Here is a 23,365-nt window from a genome sequence, read left to right as displayed (position 1 = left end):
ATGGTATCGCTGTTGGAGCACCGGTATGTACTAAGACTTCGTGCTCTTGGTGCTCTGATGGCGTAACAATTCATTACAGGACTGAAACAAAATAAAAACTGCTGGTGGTAGAGCTCCAGCCCTGCACAATAGTGTATCAGCACTCTGTAAATTAGTCCTGCCACAGAGTAACACAGAGACTTGGCCAGTAGGAAAGTTGAGGCACAGAAAACGCAAATTCCTTGTCCAGCGTTAGCAGCAGGTCAGCAGTGGGAAGGGAAGCAGGACCAGCTCTCCCATATGCCAGCCCAGACAGCAGTCAACAAGAAGAGACATTAAAAGGGAAGGGGCCCTCTGACACTTTGTTTTGTTTTGTTTTTCTTTTATTGTATTATCAAGAACAAAATCTGTGATGTTCCAGAACTTGAACCGGACATCTTTGGTAAAGACACATTGGAGAAATTTATGGGAAAGGCAGGATGGATTTCTAAAGGACTTGCTAAAAAGTTATTCAGGCTTTTATGAGAGGATAATCAGAGATATTCCAGAGCTAGAACCTATCCATGTGACAAGCAACAGGAATGATTGCCCTGAAGGCCTGCTTCAGGTTACACATTTATTCCCCTCAAATCAACAGAAATTAAAAGAAAAAGAAAATAAAGAGGAGAGAGTTTAAGTCCCATGAGTATTCCAAAGGGGATAAAAAGCACTCAGCATGGATGATAACTTGGGTTTTAATGAACACTTTATAGACACAGTGCAACCGTAGCACATTTCACTTAATTCCCTGTATAAAAGATTAATGAAAATATTGAAGGTGATAACTGGGTAGTTGTTTAGTCTGAAAATGCTTTCATGCCTTCCCCTTTCCCCCCCCCCCCCATCATGGTAATAAAGATTTCAAAACCGTTCAACAGACAGAAAACACAAAGTATTGCCCTAGCCTGATAACGATGTGTGGAATTTCATTTAGAATCTCCCACTCTTTATCTAATGCCAAAAGACGTTATGTTTCCCAAGGCAAGCTGGTGGATTCATTACAATGACTGCAAACTCTGATAGGGAAGCTACAGGACCTTCAGAAGGAAGGTCAATTAAAAGCAGTACATTGTAAGAAAACCTTCCTTCCTGGGCAGGATTAATTTGGACTTTTTTTTGTTGTTGTTTGTTTTACAGTTTTGACAGATTATGGCACTCATTACTTTGTGGAAAAGTATGCAGAGGAGCACATTATTCTAACACCTTATTTTGCAGTTAATAGGGGTCATTGAAGGGGTAATGGGGGTGTCCAGCATCTCTTGGTACTGGCTTCCCATTCACCTGTGAAGTAAACAGACAGATGCATGTCAGAAAGATACAGACCCATTCGTACTCTTTTTCAAGTTTTGCATGGTTTCAACTTGTAAATCTTCATATCCCAAACATCTGGGAGCATCTTCCTGAGTTTAATCAAGAGCTGTTCCCTCCACCCCTAAGTCCTCTTGGTACTTCTTAAAAGATTTTTTTTTTTTTGTAGCCTAAAGCAAGAGTCTTTCTTCCAGCTACTTAGGCTTTTAAGAATTGAATTAAGAATAGTTAAGCCTTTTGCCTTGTAGCCATTACTGAATAAATGTTGCAACATGCACACTTCAAAACACTTCGCAGAAGTAAGCGCTTTTGCCCATCTTTCCATGACAGAGTTGTTGGGCTGCCAATTTTACGGATGGATATAATGAATCAAGTGTAGTAATTTGTTCAGGGCCATACACTGAAGCATTTACAGCATCACTGAAACAAAAAGTGCTACGAAGGAGCTAAGAACAAACTTCTTGTTTAAGAACACTTTCATGGCCAACCAGTTTCCCCAGCTGTAAAATGGGAGTACTGAAACTAACATTCATTGACAATTAAACAAAAGCTCCTGATGGCCCAAAAGCAGATGTAGCCAAGCAGAAGCCTCAGTTCCTACGGCCCACCTCCAGGCATTCACATGCATAAACTGCATTCCTAGATGCATCAAGTCTACTGCAACGCCCCCATTTACTAGGAGCTGGGGTAAAACCTTGTTCTGCAACCTATAATGTTTGAGGAAATTTAGATGCAGCATCAGCAAGAAGAAAAACCTCCCCTGATGGCAAACTAGCATCATTCGGCTAAAACTTTTACTCAGTCATTAAGCGCTTAATATAAGCAAATGTTAAGCGAATCATTGATTTTTATGCATTTAGGATTTTTGTATCACTGTGATGTTAGATATCACTCAAACTGTTATGGGGGCAAAGGGAATCACAGGTACTTTGAAACCAAGTATCCACTAGCAAGTCTATTAGCTTTCAGAATAAATCATGCATTTAAAAGCAACTTTACAACGAGAACTAGGGTAGAGTGAAAACAGTCACTTGGGGGCACTATAGAGCAGAAAACTAAGATGTTAAGGTTTAGTATTTGGTGCTCAGATTAAAATAAAAGCTGAAATTAAGCTGTTATCTGAAGGCAATCCTTAAAACAGTGGACAAAACTATCACAGTATCTTCACATTTCCTCATAGTTTCCTGAAAGCCAACAACTGCAAGTTCCCACAATTCACATTTCTCACCACAACCACCATTTCTTTCCCCTGCATATTTTCCCTACAAAAAACAGTTCTTCAGGTAAGCATTCTTGTTAGCAACATGTCAAAACAGCAGCTGCCAGAAGCAATGTTGCACATAGCTGCTTCCAATCTACCCCAGGAATCTGAAGGAGGAAGGGGGGCAAATCAGCAGTGAACACATTGATAGTTAGCTACTGCTGGTCCGGAAAAAAAAAAAAAAGAAAAGAAAAAAAGAAAGAGATCATGTGTACAACACCATCAGTCCTGTCCTGGCTTGCTAGTCATTCAAGTTTTGCTGCAGTATATTCTTTAAACAATTATGTTTCCAAAAGTTCGAATTTCAGGCTGGTACATGGTACAGTTGAACAATTTCCAGCCTCTACCCAGATAATGATCTGTTAAAAATATAAAGCATCTTAAATCGTCTATATGCAATAGCTTCACCTTGGACTTTGAGCAAAATGACAGCGTGGAGAAGAGTGGCACAACTGTCAAGACCTTCTGGTTATATACAAGCAAGGTAAAGCAAGGAAAATCTGTCTCGTCGGTTATGATAGGAGTGCTGCCACATCACACTTTGAAATCCAGACACTATAAATTAGATTCATAGAGGAGATAGGCATGAAAGGTTAGACAGGAATTTTAATTTACAGATGATGAAAATTCTTTCTGATAAGCCCAGAAGGGACGGGCAGGAGACAAAAGGTTCCACAGAGATATTACAGCTACAGTCGCATTTTAATTCTCCTCATCTTGCTTCTTCCTGCCTTGTTATCTGACAATATGGCAATATCTTTGAAGCCCAGCTGCATCACATTCACACCTTTTTCTAGTTGGACAGGCTAGTGCTTTGAACTGTATTTCATTTCTTTGTGAGTCATTGATCAGAACACATCTCCCGTGTATCAAAAGCGCATGAATTATCCCTGGATAGCCCAAGCCTGGCTACATTCTAAGTGTATTTTGCAGCTTTCCTACCAAAACAACTTTGTTTGCAGCACAAGTGGCAAAACACTTGAAACAGTCAGCAGCAGGTGTGCTTGTCACTACCACGTTCACATGCAAGAGCAGCCAAACTGGCTGTTTGAAGCACAGACTCCTGATGCATAAGCAAAGAGATAATTTTGATGGCAGGGATGTAGGGGTTATATTTACGCACACACTGAAGCAACCTTACAGTTAAAAGCATGGCCTTGAAGCTTTCACAAGACCCAGCACTGGGAACAGAGAAGGCTGTAACAAGTATCTACCTCCCCTTGATACAAAACAATGGTTCACTCAGGCTCACAATTTCTCTTTTCAAATTGTTAGATCACTGATCCGCTCTCAAGTAGTCTAGAAACGTCAACAAGAAATCCTGGAGAAATGCTTTCTCCAAAGAATTCTTAACCAGTAGCACTGGGTAATGAAGAATTTACAGGCAAACTGCTGGAGAGGCAAATTCCAAATTTGCAGAGACCTGTACTACACACTATGCTGTATGATAGAGAAGGGACAAATCGCTTCAAATGCATTATATTGCAAAAATATTGCAAAATACAATATTTTGGTAAGTGACCCACCAGGGAATGTCAACAGCTCTCTGTTGTACAGACAGAAGCAGGAAAATAGATATATAAGAAATGAGAAACACTGTAACAATAGGAGATAATAAGGCTTTTTTATTTTCCTTCAAGTGAGGAGAAAGGAATAAGATTAGGTTATTTAATAAAATGTAAGAAAAAGCCTAAAATGACAACCTTTAAGGCACGAGTTTCTCTAAAAACAGACTAGCATTTAATAGCACACAAGGTAAGGGTTCACGTGACAGAGGAAATTGATGATTCTATAAGATGCTGCAGCTAAGGGATTAGCAAAGAAAAACAACAACCTAAATTCAACTCCTTACAGTGGAGGAAAACTGTTACAACAGATGCTGAAAGGGGACGTCTGGTGGAATGAAGTGGGCAAATTCCCTCACATGGCTTCTGACAGAAGCAGAGAGCTAATAGCGCCTTGAGTTTTCTGTGAACCTAGAGGTTTATGGTAAAAAAGCAGAAGGGAACAGGTGGAACAAGGAGAACTTCTGGAGAGAAATAGCACAGACCTTAGCCTGCTCGTACTCAAGAGGAACAGATCAGCAGGAGTTTGATGAGGTTGGATGCAGGTTGGACTCTGGTTAAAGGCCCATGGGCAGATCCATAATGAGGACCCATGAGAATCAACAGAAGAAAAAAGATTTCAAAAAGCTACCTGTATCCAACTTTTGAAAGATTCTTTCAGCTTAGACACCCTGAAAAGTTGTAGCGCTCTTACTCATAAGTAGTTCTGACAGGGACAGCAAGAGAAAATGAAAACCACAGAAACCCCAAGATGTGGTCACATTCACACAATCAGAACTATTAGAAATATGAGAAATTTACCGTAATCATTGGCACAATGTAACGCCAGTTTTTGTTCAGGCTTCCAATGTGGCTCATCTCCTCCTCTGTGAGGCTGAAATCAAACACCTAGAAACAAAAGCAAGAGCCTTGGTTTAATAACCATAGTTGTGTTTATTATTATTATTATTATTTATTATTTAATTCTGTTGAATTCTGCCTCTTGGCTTTATTTCCTTTATAAGTCAACATCTCCAAGAGGTGTTTTAAAAAACAAGAAAATCTGCGTGCCATATTAGAATTGCTAGATCCTAGCGTTGAAACCCAAATAAAAATAAATGTATTGCTAGTTGCAGTATTTTAAAAATCTTTGTAATCTTCAATTTGGTAAGTCCCAGCCTCAGTGGGGATTTCCATACAACTCTGAACAATGGAAGTTAGGCATCTGTAAAAATCTTGACTTGCAACAGCATTAGTTTGTCTTCTGTTTATAAATATGAAGTTGCAATTAAACCCATTTTACAGGAAACACTGACACAAAGGCTTAAAGCCTGAGGTGTTCATACAATTGCCAGTTCTAAGTCTTCACTGATACTGCTGGGGAAAAAAAAAGCCTGAAAGGTGATTCAGAGACTCATAAAATTATTTCAAGTCAGTTTTCACATAATTTGTGAGGGTAACTGCCTTTACTTTAGGGCAGGTGCAAATCACAGTAATCCTTCAGCATCATTAGGATGGCAGTTTGCTGCAGAAATAGTTACCAGGCCTCACTTACAAGACAAAACAACAGGAGAGCAATCATTCTTTCCTGAATCTGTTATTCATAAATAAGAATTATTAAATATCATTAAAAGACTCACTTGTTCAATAAATTTTCTATTAAATTTCAGTAAAGATTTTTCATATAAACTCCTTTTCACTTAAACTCCTATAAAGAACATTTTTTCCCTTTTGCTAACAAGGCCATACATGTGCACACAGTTGCCAGAAGCTCTTTTGTTTTCCAAAAAATCTTTTCTTTCCTTTCTGAGTGCATGCATACATTGGCAAACAAGCATGAACCAAGCGCCTCAGATCGTTGCAGTGGGACAGCATATTACTCACGTGAAAGGGCATTGCTGAAACTCCTGTCCTCCATCTAAACTTACCTGGACATTCTGCAGAATGCGAGCAGGAGTGACGCTCTTGGGAATGGTAACCACTTTACGCTGCACTTGCCATCTGTTGAAAGGGAAGAGAAAAACTTTCTGTGCTGGCAGCACAAGAATCCCCACTGATGTGGGGAAAAAACACACACCCCAAGTAAATCCCTTCAAACTTGTGTGTTTTGCTTTATTTAAGGCCAGGTCCCAAATGCCACCTCCCTCAGTTGTTCTGTACCTGAGGATGATCTGGGCAGGTGACTTGCTGTATTTTTCTGCCAGTTTCTTGATCCCAGGTTCCTCTAGAAGCACAGGCTCATCTGGATGTTTCCACATGCGATCTGGTGAACCCAGGGGACTGTAGGCAGTAACGACCAGTCCTTTTTTCTGGCAGTGAGCTATCAGCTCATTCTGAGCTAGGTACGGATGACATTCTACCTATTAAAATGACCCACAATGAATGGCCAGAGAAAAAATTATCAAGCACAAAACTCTAAACAAACAGGAGGTCAAAAGCATAATAACAAAAAAGGCAGAATCAAGCACGTCAAGAGAGGTCATTCCAGTTTTTGGAAAACTGTATGAAGCTATAGCGTATAGTGTATGAAGCTATAGCGTATGAATGAAAAACTGGCCGGTAGGCTAAAATTATAGAAAACAATTTGCTTATGTTTAGAGTGCTGGATTTTCTTCATGTGTCCAACAAATCATCCAACAAGCAAGAAAGCTCTTTATAGGAAGGATTTAAGTTAGTCCCTCTTGATATCTTTTTTTTCCCTTGTAAACTAAATTGTGCTTCTCAGGGAAGACAAACTCTATTACAGAAAAGCATTGACTAGGTGTAAGGGGCTGCAAAACATGGATATAGAATTCCCCAATGAATTCATCTGTCCGGAAAGACATCCTGTGTACCCACTCCCATAGACAGGGCTATACTTCTCTCTGTACAGCAGAAGCTAGACTCCTTGTGCTAAACATGTAGCATTGGTTTGCACATTCTTCACTCCTATGGACAAACAGGAAGAGGATTCCTCCTCCTCTCCTTTATTTGTCTTACCTGGAGCACAGCTGGTTTGACAGTAGCCACACTTAATATATCATCAATCTGACGACTGTTGAAGTTTGACAGCCCAATGGCTTTTGCAAGACCTTTTTCCACCAGCTTCTCCATAGCCTTCCAGGTATCCTTGTAATCGGTGTAATCATACCGCATTGTTCCATCAGGATTCTTTGGGAAGAGATTGTCCCCTCGTCTACAGCGTCAAAGAAAGGCAAAGTGTAAGTATATATGTCACATGATTTCTATTACAGCAGTTCTTCAAAGAAAGTTTATTTTAGTGAAGTATTCTTAAAAGCTTATGCATAGTTTGTAAGCTAGAGAACAAACTGAGCTAATTTCCCTGTTGAATTCTATTATGAAGACTTAGGCTACAAGAAATTATTTTACACACAGTCTTTCCTATGTAAACTTGTTAAATAGTGCCTGGAACTTACTTGCCTACAGGGCTATACCTACCTTGAACATGCTACTTACCTACTGCAACTACCTAAAGCTGATCACCCATTGTATATACAACAACAGCACTTTGATCCTAGCAAAACAGTTGATTTAGAGAACAGCAACTCAGAAGGCAGCTTTGGTTTTTCAATTTGTTTCTGAGGGAGGACTGATGGTCTGTTTGGAGCTTTTACCAATGGGACCTTGGTTTAAGAGCTATCTAGCAGGCACAGCATTCAAAGTAGTCTGGGTTTCCCACTCTCTAGCAGAGTCAGCACTGGGTGCAAGCAAAGATTCTCAGAGAAGTCTAAACATGCACATGTTGCTTGTAGGTTGGGTGTGTTTCCAGTTAGTCATACCAACCCATTTAAAAATAAAATAAAATACAAACAAAAGAAACCAACCAAAACCACACAGAGGAAGAACCTGGTTATGTCAGGTGGCACCACCACACTACCCAAGGGCTACGAGCAGTCTCCGAGCAGTCCATGCTTGGAGGGGTTCCAGTGATCTCACTGGATGAGTGCTGCTTCGTAACCACTGCGGGACATGGCTAACCCAGTTCTCTGAGACTGGCTGACATTCCTCTAACTAAGCAGTAAATGCTGTGCAAGATAACAGCAGCTGGGGACATAGCTCTTATGCACGTCATTTTTGGTCCTAGATCTATCAATAACTTCAAAAATGTTATGAGTGAGCTCCCAACTCTGAAAAGCAGCCTCATGTGTCAAGAGCAGAAAATTAATCCCTTGCTTAATATACAAGACTTAGGGTCACTGTGATTTTCATCTGGAAATCTAATTTAATTTCTATTTAAATAACATTCTTCTGATTAGCTTCCCAAAACACTGCAGGCACTGTGGGTAATCAGGCACTAGAACAGTTAAAGGAGAGCTGATAGAACACTAGGAGTGAACTGTTTCCAGTGAGAAAGCATGGAGATTGTAACTTCAGTTTCGTCAACATTTTCCACAACAAGGAGCAGCTTAAATAATAATCATAACTAAATATACATCATTGTTTGTGTTCCGTGTTATTATCAAAGCAATGTTTAAATGTTGTGTTTCCCCCCCACCCTGAACCAACTGAAAAGCAAATCTATTTCAAAACGGGGGATTTTTAACAGAAGTTCTTCCTGCAAACTGGCCCTAGCTGAAAACACTTCCTCATTCTGTTACATTGAGGGACACAGAATTTGACTGACTTTCATACCAGTGTCGTATGCTTTGCAAAATTCAGTTCAGATGACTAGAAGGGAAAAAGTGTTCTCATTTGTAGAATGGGCTGAAGCCCCTCTGAATCTGATGGGCTTTCCCCTGTTTAGTGAAGTGTCCATGCAAACAGCTGGTCAGGAGATTTTTTTTTCCTCCTCTTTTTGCTGATTGCTTAAGCAGGAAAAAGAACTTCCACAGCTATGATAAACTACGTAACTCCGCCTCTGATAGGGAGGTAGGATAAATAAATCTAGCATTTAACTGGAGAACTCTCTCTTCCCATATTTCCTCAAACCTTAGATTTACTGCAACTGAAGTGTCATGAGATCATCATCATTTCCTTTTCATACAGACACCAATGCAATACCGTATGTGCTTGACCACTCCAGCAGCTTTTAACTATTAGTGAAAAGTGTTATCTTTTTTACGAAGCACTTGATTTTCATTTTACAGATAAGTACAACTTATCAAGGCACAAAGTAACAACAGGATTTCTCCAAGATCTTTCTCCAAGATTACCAAGTACTTCTATGGCAGAACGAAGAATAACAGCACATTTTCCCAGTGCTGAGGTGAATAGGCTAAACTTCTTTTAAGCTTCTGATGCATATTGAACTTGACAAAGATTTTACCTCACAGCAAGACAAGTTTTCAGCTACTATACGGTGACAAGCCTCAGTAGAGAAACTCACTCAATAAAGCTTGTTTACTTTCTCCCAGTCACACTACTTTCAGTTACCTAACTTTGGCACCCATGCCAAACTGTCGTGCATTTAGTGATCCTAATTTCATTACCAAATTGTTTTCACTATTAAAAAAAAAAAAAAAATCAGCAGCTATCTAAGGATTTTAAATTAAGACTTCATACCCATTTTTGCAGCCTCATGACTTCTATATAATAACAGTAATTATCCCTTTTCTATTTATAATCTCTGTATAGTACCAGAAATTGTCTCCTCTACTGTTTCCATATCTTCTACGAATCTAAATAAATTCTGAGCCAATTCAAAGAAGAATTAAATGGGAACATCTGTGTCTGTGAATGTATCCACCACATACAAATGGATGTACAGGTTACAAGTAGGGAAGTGTCTATAGCACAGCCTGTAGGACTGTGCTATAAATCACTCTTAAAAATATCTTTCAGGCAGTTTACATGGAAAGAAATTCACAGCTCAAAAAGAAGCTCCTCAGGACACAGAACCAGCCACTGACGTAAAACCGGGGTTTCTGCATTCTGTGCCCTTTCCATATAGCACTTACTCAAAGGCATGAGGCCAGTGCATGAGGTACAGGTCCAAATAATCCAGTTTCAAATCTCCAAGTGTTTTCCTTAATGCTGGCTCTACATCTTCTGGGTGGTGCTTGGTGTTCCAGAGCTTTGATGTTACAAACAGGTCCTCCCTTTTAACAACCTTTAAGAAAAGAAGAAGAGCACAATTTACTGGACCAAGCTCAGAAATAAAACTGCTGCAATTCCCCGTCTAGCTTTAAAACAAAGAAAATTCAAGTTTTTTTTTTTTTTTTTTTTTTTAAAAAGTTAACACACGGAACCTACAAATTAAACCTTCCAAAAACGTGTGGGATGGAGAACTGCAAGATAAATACACACTTGCATTGACCTATCCTAACGCACACCAAAAACTTAGCAAGTCCCTAGAAACTTTGGGGAATAAAAAAATAATAAGCAAAAACCAAAACCCACCACTTTTCCAAACTCTAACGCCAGGATTAAAGCCACTTCTAAGTGTAATAGGGCCAATTAAATTATTACTTTTGCAATTTCTGTCAAGGTACAACCAGCTAACTTACTACACTCATCACATGTTATAAACTAAGAATGTTTCTCATAGAAAGAATGCAGGAAAATAAACCAAAGAAGCTTCACCAAAACTCTGCACTTGAATTTCTAAGTTCTGGGAGGAATGCATTAAGAATTGAGCATCATGCATTGGAAGGGTAAGACCCAGAAAGAGATCATACTTGGCATGCTGAAGCACAGAACAGCATCAGAAGGCAATTCTCATTGTACCTATGCAGTACCAAATTTCACTCAATTCTACAAGCTGGAATGATTAATTTCTCCAGCCATTCAGTTATTTGCGTTTCACATACTAGTTGTTGTGTTCAAAGAGAAAAATGTTCTAAAAAAAATCTTGTTTTAAGTTAGTTAGCCAACACAAGATGAATAAAAATAGTCCTATGCTTCCCCATATTAGTTGCCAGTAGCTAAGCAGTGTGAGAGAATCCCTGGGGCGAGCTGAAAACAGCCTCTCTGGAGCTAATCACATAACAAAGAGATCACCCTACAGCAAAGGGGAGGAGAGCAGAAAAGCAGGAACATGTGATCTTTCTTCCCAGGGGCTCAGAGGCCATACACATAATTCTTCTGGCCCCTTGGGCCAACAAGAACAAGGGGATGAATTTAAGATTACACCTGAGGTCATCCACAGGAATTTTCTGTTATGTTACATTAAGGCCATGAACTGTCAGTGCAAACCCTATAGTCACAGTTACCAAACCTTCAAATTCAATCGCTGTTAAAAAAATAATATACATTTATTCACTCACTCGTACATCTGATCTATCACTGAAAAAAATATACAGTTGCTGATTTTGTTGTGGGTACCCAACACTGCAGACCATTCTAGACTTGCAAACTAGAGTAATTTTTATATAAGTCATAGAATATATTTTCCATTATAACTAGTGACTCTTGCAACCTCTAACTTTTGAAGACCCAAAGTGGTGGGATATTGGCGTATTGGCTGGGGGATTTTTAAGATGGAATTCAAAAAAAAAAAAAAAAAAAAAAAAAAGCATTTTCTGTAGCTTCCACACAAGTGTTCCAGACAATCTTGAGGAGAGAAAGCCCTCTTTCATGCCTGGTCCTGATTAATAGTAAACAGCTGGGATAGATAGAAGGGAAAACCATATGTTAATTTACAGCCCACTTTCAGGTCGCAGTTGTAAATTCTGCTGCAAGATACAGTTCGCATGGCAGTTCTTGTGTTTTTACCTTGTTGGGTCCAACGCTCTCCTGGAAAGCCTCACCGATCTCAGCTTCGTTGCTGTAAGCTGCTGCACAATCCACGTGGCGATAACCCACACTTAGGGCATATTTCACTGCTTCTTTCACCTGTAGTCAGAAACAGATTACACAATGAAATCAGTGGAGACAACTGAGAAAATTGCTACGTGCTTAACGAGGAATACTGCCAAAGTACAGACTTAGATAATACAGACTTAGATAAGGTCAGGATACCCAAGAAGAGTAGAAAACAGTCCTTTGTTGCACGGTCTTAAAGAGCAAAGAGCTAAGTGCTAGCAGATACTCTAAGGTTAACATGAAAACAGACCCTGCACACAGGCCAAGTATGCAAGAACTCACTACACAGAATGGAAATTCCTTTTTAACTACAATTGCTGTGCTTTTCTTAAATATAAGATGAGCTGTAAGAAATAAATCATGTTTTAGGGAGACAAATTTAGTGGAACTGTCCAATCAATCAATGTTAGCCAAGCCTGGAAGACACAACCTCTCCCCCAGTAAAACAAAAGCCAAGTTTCTAATGCCATACTTGCCAGAGTTCATGTTTGGTTCAACTGTTCATGTTACATTTTTATGATAAGGATACTTTATGGCACATTTTTCCTTCACATCTTATTCTCCCTGATTGCACAACAGCAGCGGTATAGTGACAAGGAAGTCATTCCACTGGTGATTATTAACCCACAGCCTGCTGGGGATCTCCTGATGATGCTCACAATTTCGTATTTTGCTTCCCACATTTCAGACAAAGAAGGCACCACCAACAGCAAACATCCCTCACTCCATACTGTTAAACAAGCCAGAACAGCTGGGAACCAAGGCACTATACTTTGCATCTGTTTCTGATTTTGAAAACTCTACTGAAGCACACACACAGCACATACAGCTACATGGTGACATTAGACATGGGGCAAGTCTAGAAACCAATGAGGGAAACACAGAATTCTTAAGTGGCTTTTGAATAAAGATTTAGCGTAACTGACTGTATAAGAACAAAGAAATTGCCAGACTTCAGCATCACCACCTTCCATTAGGTGGTTGGGCATCAAGTAAAATCCATTTCATTTAACTTCCAGTGGTCAGTGGGCACAGTCTTTGTCCATAAGTGCTACAGTCAGAGCACATCTCTGTGCAGTGATTTCTATACATTGCTCTTCACTGACTTGTCTCACGAGACCTCGGGAGATTAAGTTACTCCTTGTCTGAGGTTTGATGCAATAAAGCCCTAATCTATTTGGAGATTATGTCTCTCTTGTTAAGAGATTAAAACATGTCAACAAAGGCCACAGAGTGATTGATTTCTTTCAACTTAAGTACCAGCATTTTCAATTTGAAAGCTGACAAAATGATTAACACCAATTAAAGACATGCACAGTCTTGCTTTCAGATGCGACAGAAAAAAGAGGGAATCAAAAGTGAAAGAGATGTCTCTTCTGCTGCTGAATTTCATTTGTTCTTCCTGTCAAGAGCCACAGCGAAAGCAGACACAGAATATTCTGACTGCATTCTTTGGCATTTTGAAAGGAAAACTGGAACTCAGACCAGTTTCCCTTAGCCAGAATGACAAAGCACTTCTATTACAACAGTGAAATAAGGTCTTCCTTTCAACAGCAGGATGGTATTTACAATCCTCGTTTCACTTTGACAAAAGACATTCCTCAGAAGGTCGCTATGAAGTCAAGGTCATAGTGAGTGTGGAATCACCTGAGACATATTAAACGTTTTTAAGGCTGAATATCCACTCTCCAAAAAGGCGGCAGTTGAGGAGCAGAAGCACGTTCTCCTTTATTTCTAAAGCATAGCCGAAGAAAGGAAAGCAAGCATGGTGTTTGTCTGAACTAATCTCCCATTTCCTCTATCAGTTTTGTGGTGTTCTTTCTAATCCAAACATGCACAAAAATTGCCATAAAATGGAAGTAAGCATCACTTGCAGAAAAATAGGGATAAGGCACTCCAAACACATTTCTGCAAAGTGATAAAATAAGAGTCCATATTTGTTTATCAGGGTGCTTACATATATTTCTAGCACTGAAAAAACAGGACTGATCATTTAAACAAGGTTCAGATTCAGGCAAAATTTTTACTGTGTAAACTACTCTCAGCCTCCTAAGACATTCCAATTTGAACTGAGAGACCCCTGTTCCATGCAAAATGTAAATAACCAAGGGCAAAATGTGCAAATAAGAATTTCTTGGAGGCAAAAAAAAAAACTCTTTATATTTACATCTGCCTGTTAGGGTACTTTGCTTCAAATGAGAGTTGTATTTTTGACATTACGTTCGGACAGGTACATGCATTTTCTGGGGTGAGGAGGGAAGACTCAACACAAGCTGTTGGAGATTCGAATGCCTTGGAATATTTGGTGTTATATAGTAACAACTGCCAAGGGATCCTTCAAATTTTCCATGTATTCTTTAGTTTGGCCTGTCAATGCTGCTGTGGAAGGAGCAATTACTGAGTTAATTTTCCATTGGTCAAGTTGAATCAGACAACTTAAATAATTAACCTAGCATCATATAATTCGAGAAAGTAGGTCTGAAAGAATCTTCAGAAATCATTTAGTCTATTCTCATGCCCCATAGCAAGGCCAATTAAGTCTAAACCACTCCCACACACATTTGTCAAGATCTTTTTTCTATAAGTAACAGGCAGTCTACCCCAATGCTTAGATACCTTTATGTGCAAAGCCTTTTTAGAAGTCTAACCAAGATGCGAGGCCCTGATACCACATCCTATTCCTCAGAGACATGAAATTCAAAAACCCTTTGAAAAGGGTTTTTACACATTCAGTCATCAGCTTCCTGGTTTTGGCTGGGAAAGAGTTAATTTTCTTCACAGTGGCTGGTACGTGCTGTGTTTTGAATTTAGGAGAAAAATAATGCTGATACCAGACTGATGTTTCAGTTGTTGAAGAGCAGTGCTTGTACAGTGCCAAGGCTTTCCCAGCTTCTCACAGCGCCCTGCCAGCGAGGGGCGGGGGGGGCCCAAGGAGCTAGAAGGGGACACAGCTGGGACGGCTGGCCCAGGCTGGCCAGGGGGATGTCCCATAGCGTGTGTGCCACGTAGAACAGTGAAAACGGGGAGGGTTGGCTGGGGATTGGGGCAACTTCTGCTTAGGGACTGTCTGGGCATCAGTCAGCCGGTGGTGAGTAACCGTGTATATATATATACACACAGAAAACCAGTTATTATTATTAGTTTAGCAGGAAAGAAAAGGAAGGGAAAATGATGTCTTTATCTCAATCCCTGAGTTTTTTTTTCCCTCCCTGATTTTCTCCCCCACCCCACTGGGTGGGGTGAGTGAGCAAACAGCTGTGTGGTGCTGAGCTGCCTTCTGGGTTAATGGAGATGCTTCCATCTTTCACCACAAGTCATCTTTACCAGAACTTGCATCATTGTTGCTGCTGTCTCATCAGTTCATGCTTTTTTTGAAATGGTTTGCCCCAAAACAGATAGCATTGCAGCTGAAGCCTTACTCTCCATTATAGTGAAGTCTCAGGAAATACAGTATGACCAGAACACGTGTTGCTGTATCGCAGCTTCTATATAATGCACTAAAATAGTTTGCTGTAGAGGAAGGAACTCAGACCACCATATAAACGGTAACTTGCAGTTAATGTTCCTAAAACAAGAAGCCTGCCTCCTATCCTTCAGGCCTTTAATTCAAGCTCTTCCCATAATATAGGCCAGTAATAGTGAATTTTTGTTCACATTGTTGGACAATCCAGAGAATCCTGGCTAAGTTTTCATGACTTAGTCTCCTCCATAGGAGTCCTATGCAGTCCTAACACAAGGCACACAGTCCGATTGGTTTTCTGAGGTACACATTTCCTTTTCCATCTTTCCTGCATGTTTCATCTGAAGGGGATAAGTCCTCCAGTTTGAAAGCATGACGCACTTGAGAGAAGAGAACAAAGCATTAAAGGATCACAGCTCCAGCACTAAAAGCCCATGCTACTGATACTCTTGATGCTGTTGTCTGAATGGACTTTTGTCTTTGAACCCATTCATGCTACCAGCTCATGAGCTTCTGTACTGTATTCACTCCCACTCAATAGCCCTCCATCATGTTCCTATGGTAACATGCAAACCGAATTCATCTTCTAGCATTTGATCATGTAAGGCAGAAAACATCACGTTATCCTAAATTACCTTCCAACGTGGGTTCGGATTCAGTATTTCTTTTTTCCTCTATCCTTACCTCCCATGAAACTAGAGCTGCAATGGCACCTTTGTGCTGGCCTGCTGAGATCTGGCTACAAGTCAAAGGCTTGTTTAGGATTGGAAATAATAATAATGGCAATAATAAAGAAATTATTCAGAGTAAGGTCAAGACTGAAGAATAGCCTGGCTACAATAACTACAACTTGCAAAGCATTTACCTGAAATTATTTAAAACCAATCTGCTTCTACTCTTGCTTCTAATGTAGCCCTTGTACGGAAGGGCTTTTGATAAATAGCCTGTATTTGGGAAGCAGCTACATTAAACATGCTCAATAATTATTATTCCACTTGTCTAGGTCTTCAGCCCCTGGCTTTTAATTCATAATTACAGTTATTCTCCCTGAACTACATTATGCCCTTTTAAGGGTAAAATATTTGAATGCTCTGCCAAAGTGCTACTATGCCTCTGAATCTGATAAATCTCTATTAAAATATGCAAAAGATGCAACCAATTTTGAAGAGTGATAAATAGGAATTTATTTATTCCATGGGAATAGCAGTAATTTCTGTAAAGCTGGCTGTTTTTCAAGATCAGGTCTTCAAAACACTCAAGGAACATTGTCTTTAAAGAAAGTAAGCGTTCAGCCAAGATTGACTTCTGTGGGACCCCACCTAGATCTGAAATAACAGACCCATGCTGGGTTCAGTTGCTGGAAGTGCTGCTGACGATGGCAAAATCCATCTGAAATAGGTTTCCAGGTTATAAAACTGCACTTTCCTCAGGATGGCTAGTGCACAAAATAAACAATGCATTGATATTTTGTTTGTTCATTTCAAGCATTTTAGTACAACGTACATTAAACTGCCTTGGGTCTGCAGAAATTCATGCATTATGTTCCTGCACATTAATAAATCTAATTCAGCAGGCAGATGAGGTTTCAACTGACAGAGCCAAACATTCACCCCTGTCCTCAGTTACGAGGTTGACTGAGCTCTCACACCAGCTTAGCTTCCCACATTAGTATAGCTTCTGTTCCCAACACATCTACTGTCCTGACAACAAGGAAGTCTAACAAGAAGATAACAATGAATACATTTTATTTGCATAGCTTATTTCCTACCTTTTCTTCCATCTGACAAGAAAGAACAGGGTCATCTTAAGAGGGTTTTTTTAAACTTCCCCTCTCGGTCACAAGCACAATTTCATCTGAATTACTCCCATAACTATCATGAAGCTAACACCAGAATAGCAGCAAGATATACACTTACTGACATGCAGCAATACACAAAGTCCAAAAGGCATTAAAACAAGAACACCAATTAAGAATTCCACCAAAAAGAGGATATTCCTGCTGGTCAATGCATATACCTGCTGTGAAAGGCAATCTCTGCCCTCAGGAATTTATCTTTTAACTAAACAAAAGGGAAAGGAAAAGATAGACAAGGGGGCAAGTATTAAAATAGGAGGCACAGTCCATAGTATGCAAATATTCCCACAGTCTGTAGTAAAATGCAGAATTGTTTCGTAGTCATTTGCCAATGCGTAACATTTATAATCAGAGTGAATCTCCAATGACACATTAGGCATTCCAGTCTAAAAGAAAGGTAAACTCAAGTTCTTAGTTTCTCTGCTAAACACAGGCCAACCAGAGGAACAGGACTTATTACAACTAGAGCTCTTGCCTCCCAAAATAATCCTTTCAGCTAAGTCATCAACTCAAACCAGAAAGATGCCTGGTCAGACTGGCAGCCTGGGGATTACCCAGTGGAAGTCATGTGCAAAATAATAACACCGTTTTCACTGTCTGAGCTCTTCACCTCACTAATTGGCATCTTTATGGATTCCTCTCCCAGAGCACCATTGCCTGAGGCCTGGGTTAACGAGTCCTAGGTGATCTGTGGCTGCTGCTGCTTTTGTCTTAAGCCTCAGTCACGCTTCTGTGGGCCTAAGCCCAAATCCATGCAAGTGGATCCAGACAAATCTTAGATCAAGGATCTTCAGAAAAGGCTTACAAAATGCAAATACTAGGCGAGAGCACCGAAGGTGGAAGGATGGCTTGCTCCTTACTTACCTGGCCAGGTTCACTCTTCCAGGTTCCCAGTCCTATGAGAGGCATCTTCTGCCCAGTGCAGAGTGTAAGAAAGTCACATGCTGCAGACATTTTTGCCTGAAAAAGAAAAAGCAGAGTTTCTGCAACAATTCCATAGATTGGGGGGAAAAAAAGAAAAAAAGAAAAACAAACTTTTTAATGCAAAAATAGACAAGTAATACCATAAAGTTAATGACAATACTTTTGTTGTTACACTGGAATAAAGCTGAAGCAAGGTCTTTGCAACTTTTAGCGGTATGAAGCAGATTTATAGCTTTACAGATATAGAAGATACTAGAAAAAGGAGCTCTTTTTCTTCCTCTTCCTTTTTACTCTCTTCTCCTTCACAATGCATAGGTTTAAGATTTTGCACAGTTGAGAAGTACAAAAAGAAGCACCCGCCAATAACATACAATTAATACAGCAGCTCAGGTGAAAACTTTTTTTTTTTTTTAACCCCCTTCAAATCAGCTGTAAGTGCTGATGAAATGGAAAGAAGCAAGTCCTTTGGACTTCTGCAGTAGCTCTTCCTCTTTTACCAACTTCCTACTAGCTAGCTTAGGAACCAATACTCTAATTACTGCTGCAGGTGGGGATAAACACGTTTTCATCAAAAACAGCTGCTACACATTGCCTGTATCACATCTTCAAACCTCAGACTTTTGATTAGGAGTGAACAGCAAAGGCATTTCTAAGGGCAGTCCAGAGACACAGAAGACACAAAATAATGCTCTAAAGAACTTTACCTCTGGAGGATCAATTCCACCTCTATGTGGTATGTGCTTTGTCACCCTTGAACTCCAATATTCGCTAAGAGTTTAACTACAGCTCATTATCAAGGTTAACTCAGTCTGACACTGTGAAGAAAACTAAGGACTTTCCTGTCTTCCTTTGCAACTAGTATATTTCTTTATTAATTACTATACATCAAAGGGCAAATGCTGCCCAGTGAGACCACCTTTAAAAAAAAAAAAACACTGTGAAGTGGGGGGTAAAGGAAATAACAAAATGGACAACTTATAAAGGTGGACACTACAAAATATACCTCATAATACAGGTCACATAAAACTGTTAAATATATATTTTTTAAATAATTCTGATACAGATCAATAAATAACCATGTGCAAAAAGTGCAAAAAAGAGGTACGGACAACATAATAACTAACATTGCTATCATAGAAGGTGTAATACACCTGATCTTGCACAAATTCACAGAATAGCAGCATTCTTCTGTTACTAAAGGAAGAATGCAGTAAATATTATGCGACTGTCACTTTGAGTCTGGGCTTCTGTCTTATATGCTCTATATAATGCTCTGATATACATGTGTTTTCCATGTGAAATCCAACTGAACAAAGGTCCAGCAGGATCTTCCACTAGCTGTTGCTGGCTTTACAGCTGCTGCAAACAGTAGTCTGCTCACAGTAGCAAAGGAAGGTTTGCCAGAAAAAAAAAAAAATAAAGGAAAGTTTTACAGTGTGTCCCAACATCCTCACAATCTATCTTCCTGGTCAAACTGTTAAAAACAAACCACGTTCAGGATGAGCTCCAAAGCCAGCTAGCTGATTTCAGCAAAAGATGAGGAAGTTACTTCCCAAGCTATGTCCAAACTCATGAGTTATTTTTAAAAAGAAAGAAGAAAGCACACACACACGAACAAGAGTGGAAGCATGCAATGTTGGTTAAATGGCTGAATATGTAGGAGGAATGTACATTTTCAAAGTAGAGCCTTCAGGCAGCATACTGTCACAAAACAGTTCTACTTTCTTCACAACATTGTTATTTTTCTCCTATAAATAAGTGCCTACTGATGGATGTGTTCACACATAAAAGTTAATATTTTTCAGTTTCTCACGTCATATTTTTGTAGATTTACAGCAGACAGCACACTTGTTTTACATAGAGACGTTAACACAGCAGTTGGAGTGCTCCTGGCCAGGCCATTACACGCCAATGAGCCGGAGGTCCCCAAAATAGTTAATGTGAGTGAGCTGGTGCTGTGCTGCACTTCACATACTGCTTTGCCTTCAGGCCTGGGATGTGCACATTGCATGGCTGCAGGATAAGCTCCACAACTAACTGACTAGAGCAGTGAGCATGCAGACAGCTCCCACGTGGTACCTGTGATTAGGCCACCTGCATGTCCTTGCTTTTACCTAAAAGAGCGGGAAGTTCTCATGTGAGCATCCTCTCTGTTTGGCAGTAGAAGTGATGAACACAGTTGTTTTCCTGTAAGAGAGTCCAATAATAGCTCAAGTGCCAAAGTGGAGTAACCCTTTCTAACAGGCCGTGTCTACACAGCACACCACATGTGCAACAGAGCTCTCTTTGATGCTGTACAACTTAGGGTCTATAGCACATGAAGAGATGCGTGATTACCTACACTATTCTCTTTCTTTATAGGGCTAGCTGTAATAAATAACATTCGAGATGATGTTCTACAGACTCTGAGCGTCTTTCTTGCTGGGATTACAATGGTCCTGCACCTCCCAGTACAAAACAGCAGTTAAATAAATCATTCTGGATTTGCACTGAGATACACTAAGTCCGCACGTTGGTGCTGAAGGCAGATTTCAGTGAACTGAACTGTGGGTGTACATCCATTTTGGGGTAGGGTGCTAAGACAGAATATGATCCAGAATATGGTCCTGACAACAGCACTCTCTTCTGAGGTTTTCACAGCAATTTTCTTGCCAGCTACGTGCAAGTGGGTGCAATTTACCTGGACTAAGTCGCCTAAATAAAGGTATCTTCTTACATCACGAGGTGCAACTAAAGAATGAGGGCTTTTTCATTCACCTTGGCCTACACCACCAGCCAGCCGCATGCTTCACACAGCCGTGTTGCACAATAACCTTAACGCGACACTTCGGCCCAGAAGACAAGGTACATGCCATTTAATTGATAACTAGCGTTTGGTAAGAAGTACCTTAGTTTGTATAATCCTGTTGTATATTAACGTCGCAGTGAGCAGAACGACAGACTTTGCTGGAATGGAAACACACGAGAATGAGGGACGCTGGAAGAAAACACACCAATACTTTCCACTCAGATTCTTCCCTTAAGGAGGAGGTGTAAGAGAACTGGTGCCCACTAGCTGTTAGTGTGCTCATTAAACAGCAGCAAGGCTCTTTTTGGAAGGGCAAGAACAAAAGTTAACATCAAAGCACCCTGCTACCGCCACGCTCCCAGGGAAGAGCAGAGCTCGGGGTGGCAGAGGCAGCGTTGGCAGCCCGCTGGGAGGATGCATGAGAGCTCAGAGAAGTGCCCACACACACCACACCCGCCCACCAAGCCACAGCCCACCCTCACCCCTCAGCAACGAGCCGTGCACTCCTAAAACACGCATTAAATTAACGCGGGCGGGCACATCGAAGCCGGGGCAGGGGCAGCGGCTGCTCCCGCCCGCAGCCCCGCACTCACCGCACGCCGCCAGCCGCTGCTGCTCGCCCCGGTGGCTCCGTCCCTCGATGTTTCCGCTTCCGGAGGCGGGCAGCGGGCTCCGGTGGCTCCGTCCCGTGGCCGGTGCCCTGCGGGAAGGACTCGGGGTCGGCGCCGCTCCTCACGGCCCCGCCGAGCGCTGAGGGGGCCGGCGCGGCGGGCGGGCGGGCGAGGAAATGGCGGGCTCGCCTCACGGCTGCCCGGGCTTCCGCGCTCGTGTCAGGGGTTGTCCGTGGAAAGCTGCGTTCCTGTGGGAAGGGAGACGGCGTTTTCTCTACTTTATTCGCAGCCCTAAATAGCAGGAATCAAGGGGAAGTGCAGTTAGGCTTGTCCAGCCTTAGCTTTTGTGTCAAAAGGTGTGTGGAGAGGTGGTGGCTCCTGAGGTGACCGAGTCTCTGCTGGCTCAGGTGTGCAGGAATGCACCTCCTCACTGGCTGTACAATAAAAACTAAGGCTGTACAATAAAAGCAAAAGTGCCGTTAAAGTGCCATTAAAGTGCCATTAAAGCAGTGAGTTTGGCACAGGGATTACCCCTGGGTGCGCCCAGCCAGGCACCGCTTGTGGAGGGAGCAGAACTGCGCCCGTGACTGAGACGAACACTCAAGGCTGGTGGGATCGTGTATCTCATCTTAAACACACCTAAAAAAAGCTATAGCCAGCTTTGTCTTTAACTCCAGGCCTACATTTCTGCCATTTATAAACTATAAAGTATATAAATACAGTGTTGTTTTTTTTTTAATTGTCAGCAATTAGGCAAAATACATATCTGACAAGGCTTTGAAGAGGCTCCTGTTTATATTTCCAGAAAGATCATCCTGCCACAGACTCTTTCATTGCTGTTCCAATTTCAGCTGCTCAGGAGGTTTACAGGCACAAAGGTTAATTAATCTCTTGGGCATTCACATGACCAGATTTTTCTGTGCTGCAGCCTGTTCTGACAAAATGCAGGAACGTGGAAAGAGAGTGCACAGAAAAGACAAGGCAATAAAAATGACAGGAAATACAAAATTGCAAAGAGGAAAGAATAAAGGAGAAGGAAAAACTGCTGGGTTTGATTTATTTTTTGGAGCCCTTGCCAGTCAAAAATCCCTTTGGAAATCAGCAATCTTAAAGAAACAGAAAATGCCTGATTTATATATTAATGTCTCATATGAAAACTTAAACATTAGCTTCCAATGATGTAATGAAGAGTGAAAGGGAAAAGGTAAGGAAGAGTGAAATGTTTTGTCATCAAAAAGTAGTGATTATCCAGGCATATAGTAATGAAGTTTCTTCATAAAAAGGTATGTAAGAAGGAAGAGGTTATGCAGGACATTTTGACCTAGAAACACAGTCTTCACTTGAGCAAAGCAATGAAAACCAAATATGTGCCCTGTATATTTAAATGATATGTAATTGTTTTCATTAAAACTACTGTGCACCAGCTGCTTGTGCATAAATGCCCCAGGGCCTGGGAACACCTCAGTTGTTGACTTTTGAGTTGTCTTTTTGCATATGTTATATTAAAATGTCCTCACGTGGTCAGGACTTTACTTTTACTATGTCCCTGATGGCAACATGTGTATACAATAAATTCAGTATGTTCGGGATTCAGCTGGCTTTCTGCATGTGCAGAGATCAGCTCTACAGAATGTACACGATGATGTCCGAATGTGCTGGCTTTAGGGGGCATTCAGGGATTTTCTCTGCTGCAGAACCAACATTTATCTGCTTGGGGGGCATGCCCAGGGCAGCCACCACCCAAGCCCAGCTCCCACTACTGTTCTGGATAGATTCATCTTGTTCCAGAAGTCCTGGATACACTTACATTTAAAAAAAAAAAAAAAACAAACCCAAATTCTGCCCCAACAAAA

General features: G+C 40.8%; 1 protein-coding gene across 8 annotated transcripts; it reads right to left on the bottom strand.

Moving 5' to 3' along the window:
* Positions 1–697: 697 nt before the first annotated feature.
* AKR1A1 (aldo-keto reductase family 1 member A1) lies at positions 698–21,826 on the bottom strand. 8 transcript variants are annotated; one of them, XM_027463205.3, is made up of 11 exons: positions 21,495–21,826; positions 21,001–21,059; positions 20,193–20,300; positions 18,054–18,149; positions 11,785–11,904; positions 10,029–10,180; positions 7,111–7,306; positions 6,292–6,491; positions 6,060–6,132; positions 4,954–5,040; positions 698–1,299 (listed from the first exon to the last, which is right to left on the bottom strand). In XM_027463205.3, the coding sequence occupies exons 4-11, from the start codon at positions 18,141–18,143 to the stop codon at positions 1,234–1,236; spliced, it is 984 nt and encodes a 327-aa protein (XP_027319006.1). In that variant the 5' UTR covers positions 18,144–18,149; positions 20,193–20,300; positions 21,001–21,059; positions 21,495–21,826; the 3' UTR covers positions 698–1,233. The 8 variants fall into 8 exon arrangements, with proteins under 8 accessions (XP_027319006.1, XP_071898102.1, XP_027319005.1 ...); XM_072042001.1 differs by having other exon boundaries at positions 20,228–20,300; positions 21,001–21,090; positions 21,495–21,825; XM_027463204.3 differs by having other exon boundaries at positions 20,228–20,300; positions 21,495–21,825.
* Between the last annotated feature and the right edge of the window lie 1,539 nt (positions 21,827–23,365).

This window comes from Anas platyrhynchos, chromosome 8 (genome assembly GCF_047663525.1).
Source record: "Anas platyrhynchos isolate ZD024472 breed Pekin duck chromosome 8, IASCAAS_PekinDuck_T2T, whole genome shotgun sequence".
Classification (NCBI taxonomy): domain Eukaryota; kingdom Metazoa; phylum Chordata; class Aves; order Anseriformes; family Anatidae; genus Anas; species Anas platyrhynchos.
The sequence above is the reverse complement of the archived record's forward strand: the minus strand, read 5'-3'. Positions and strand labels throughout refer to the sequence as shown.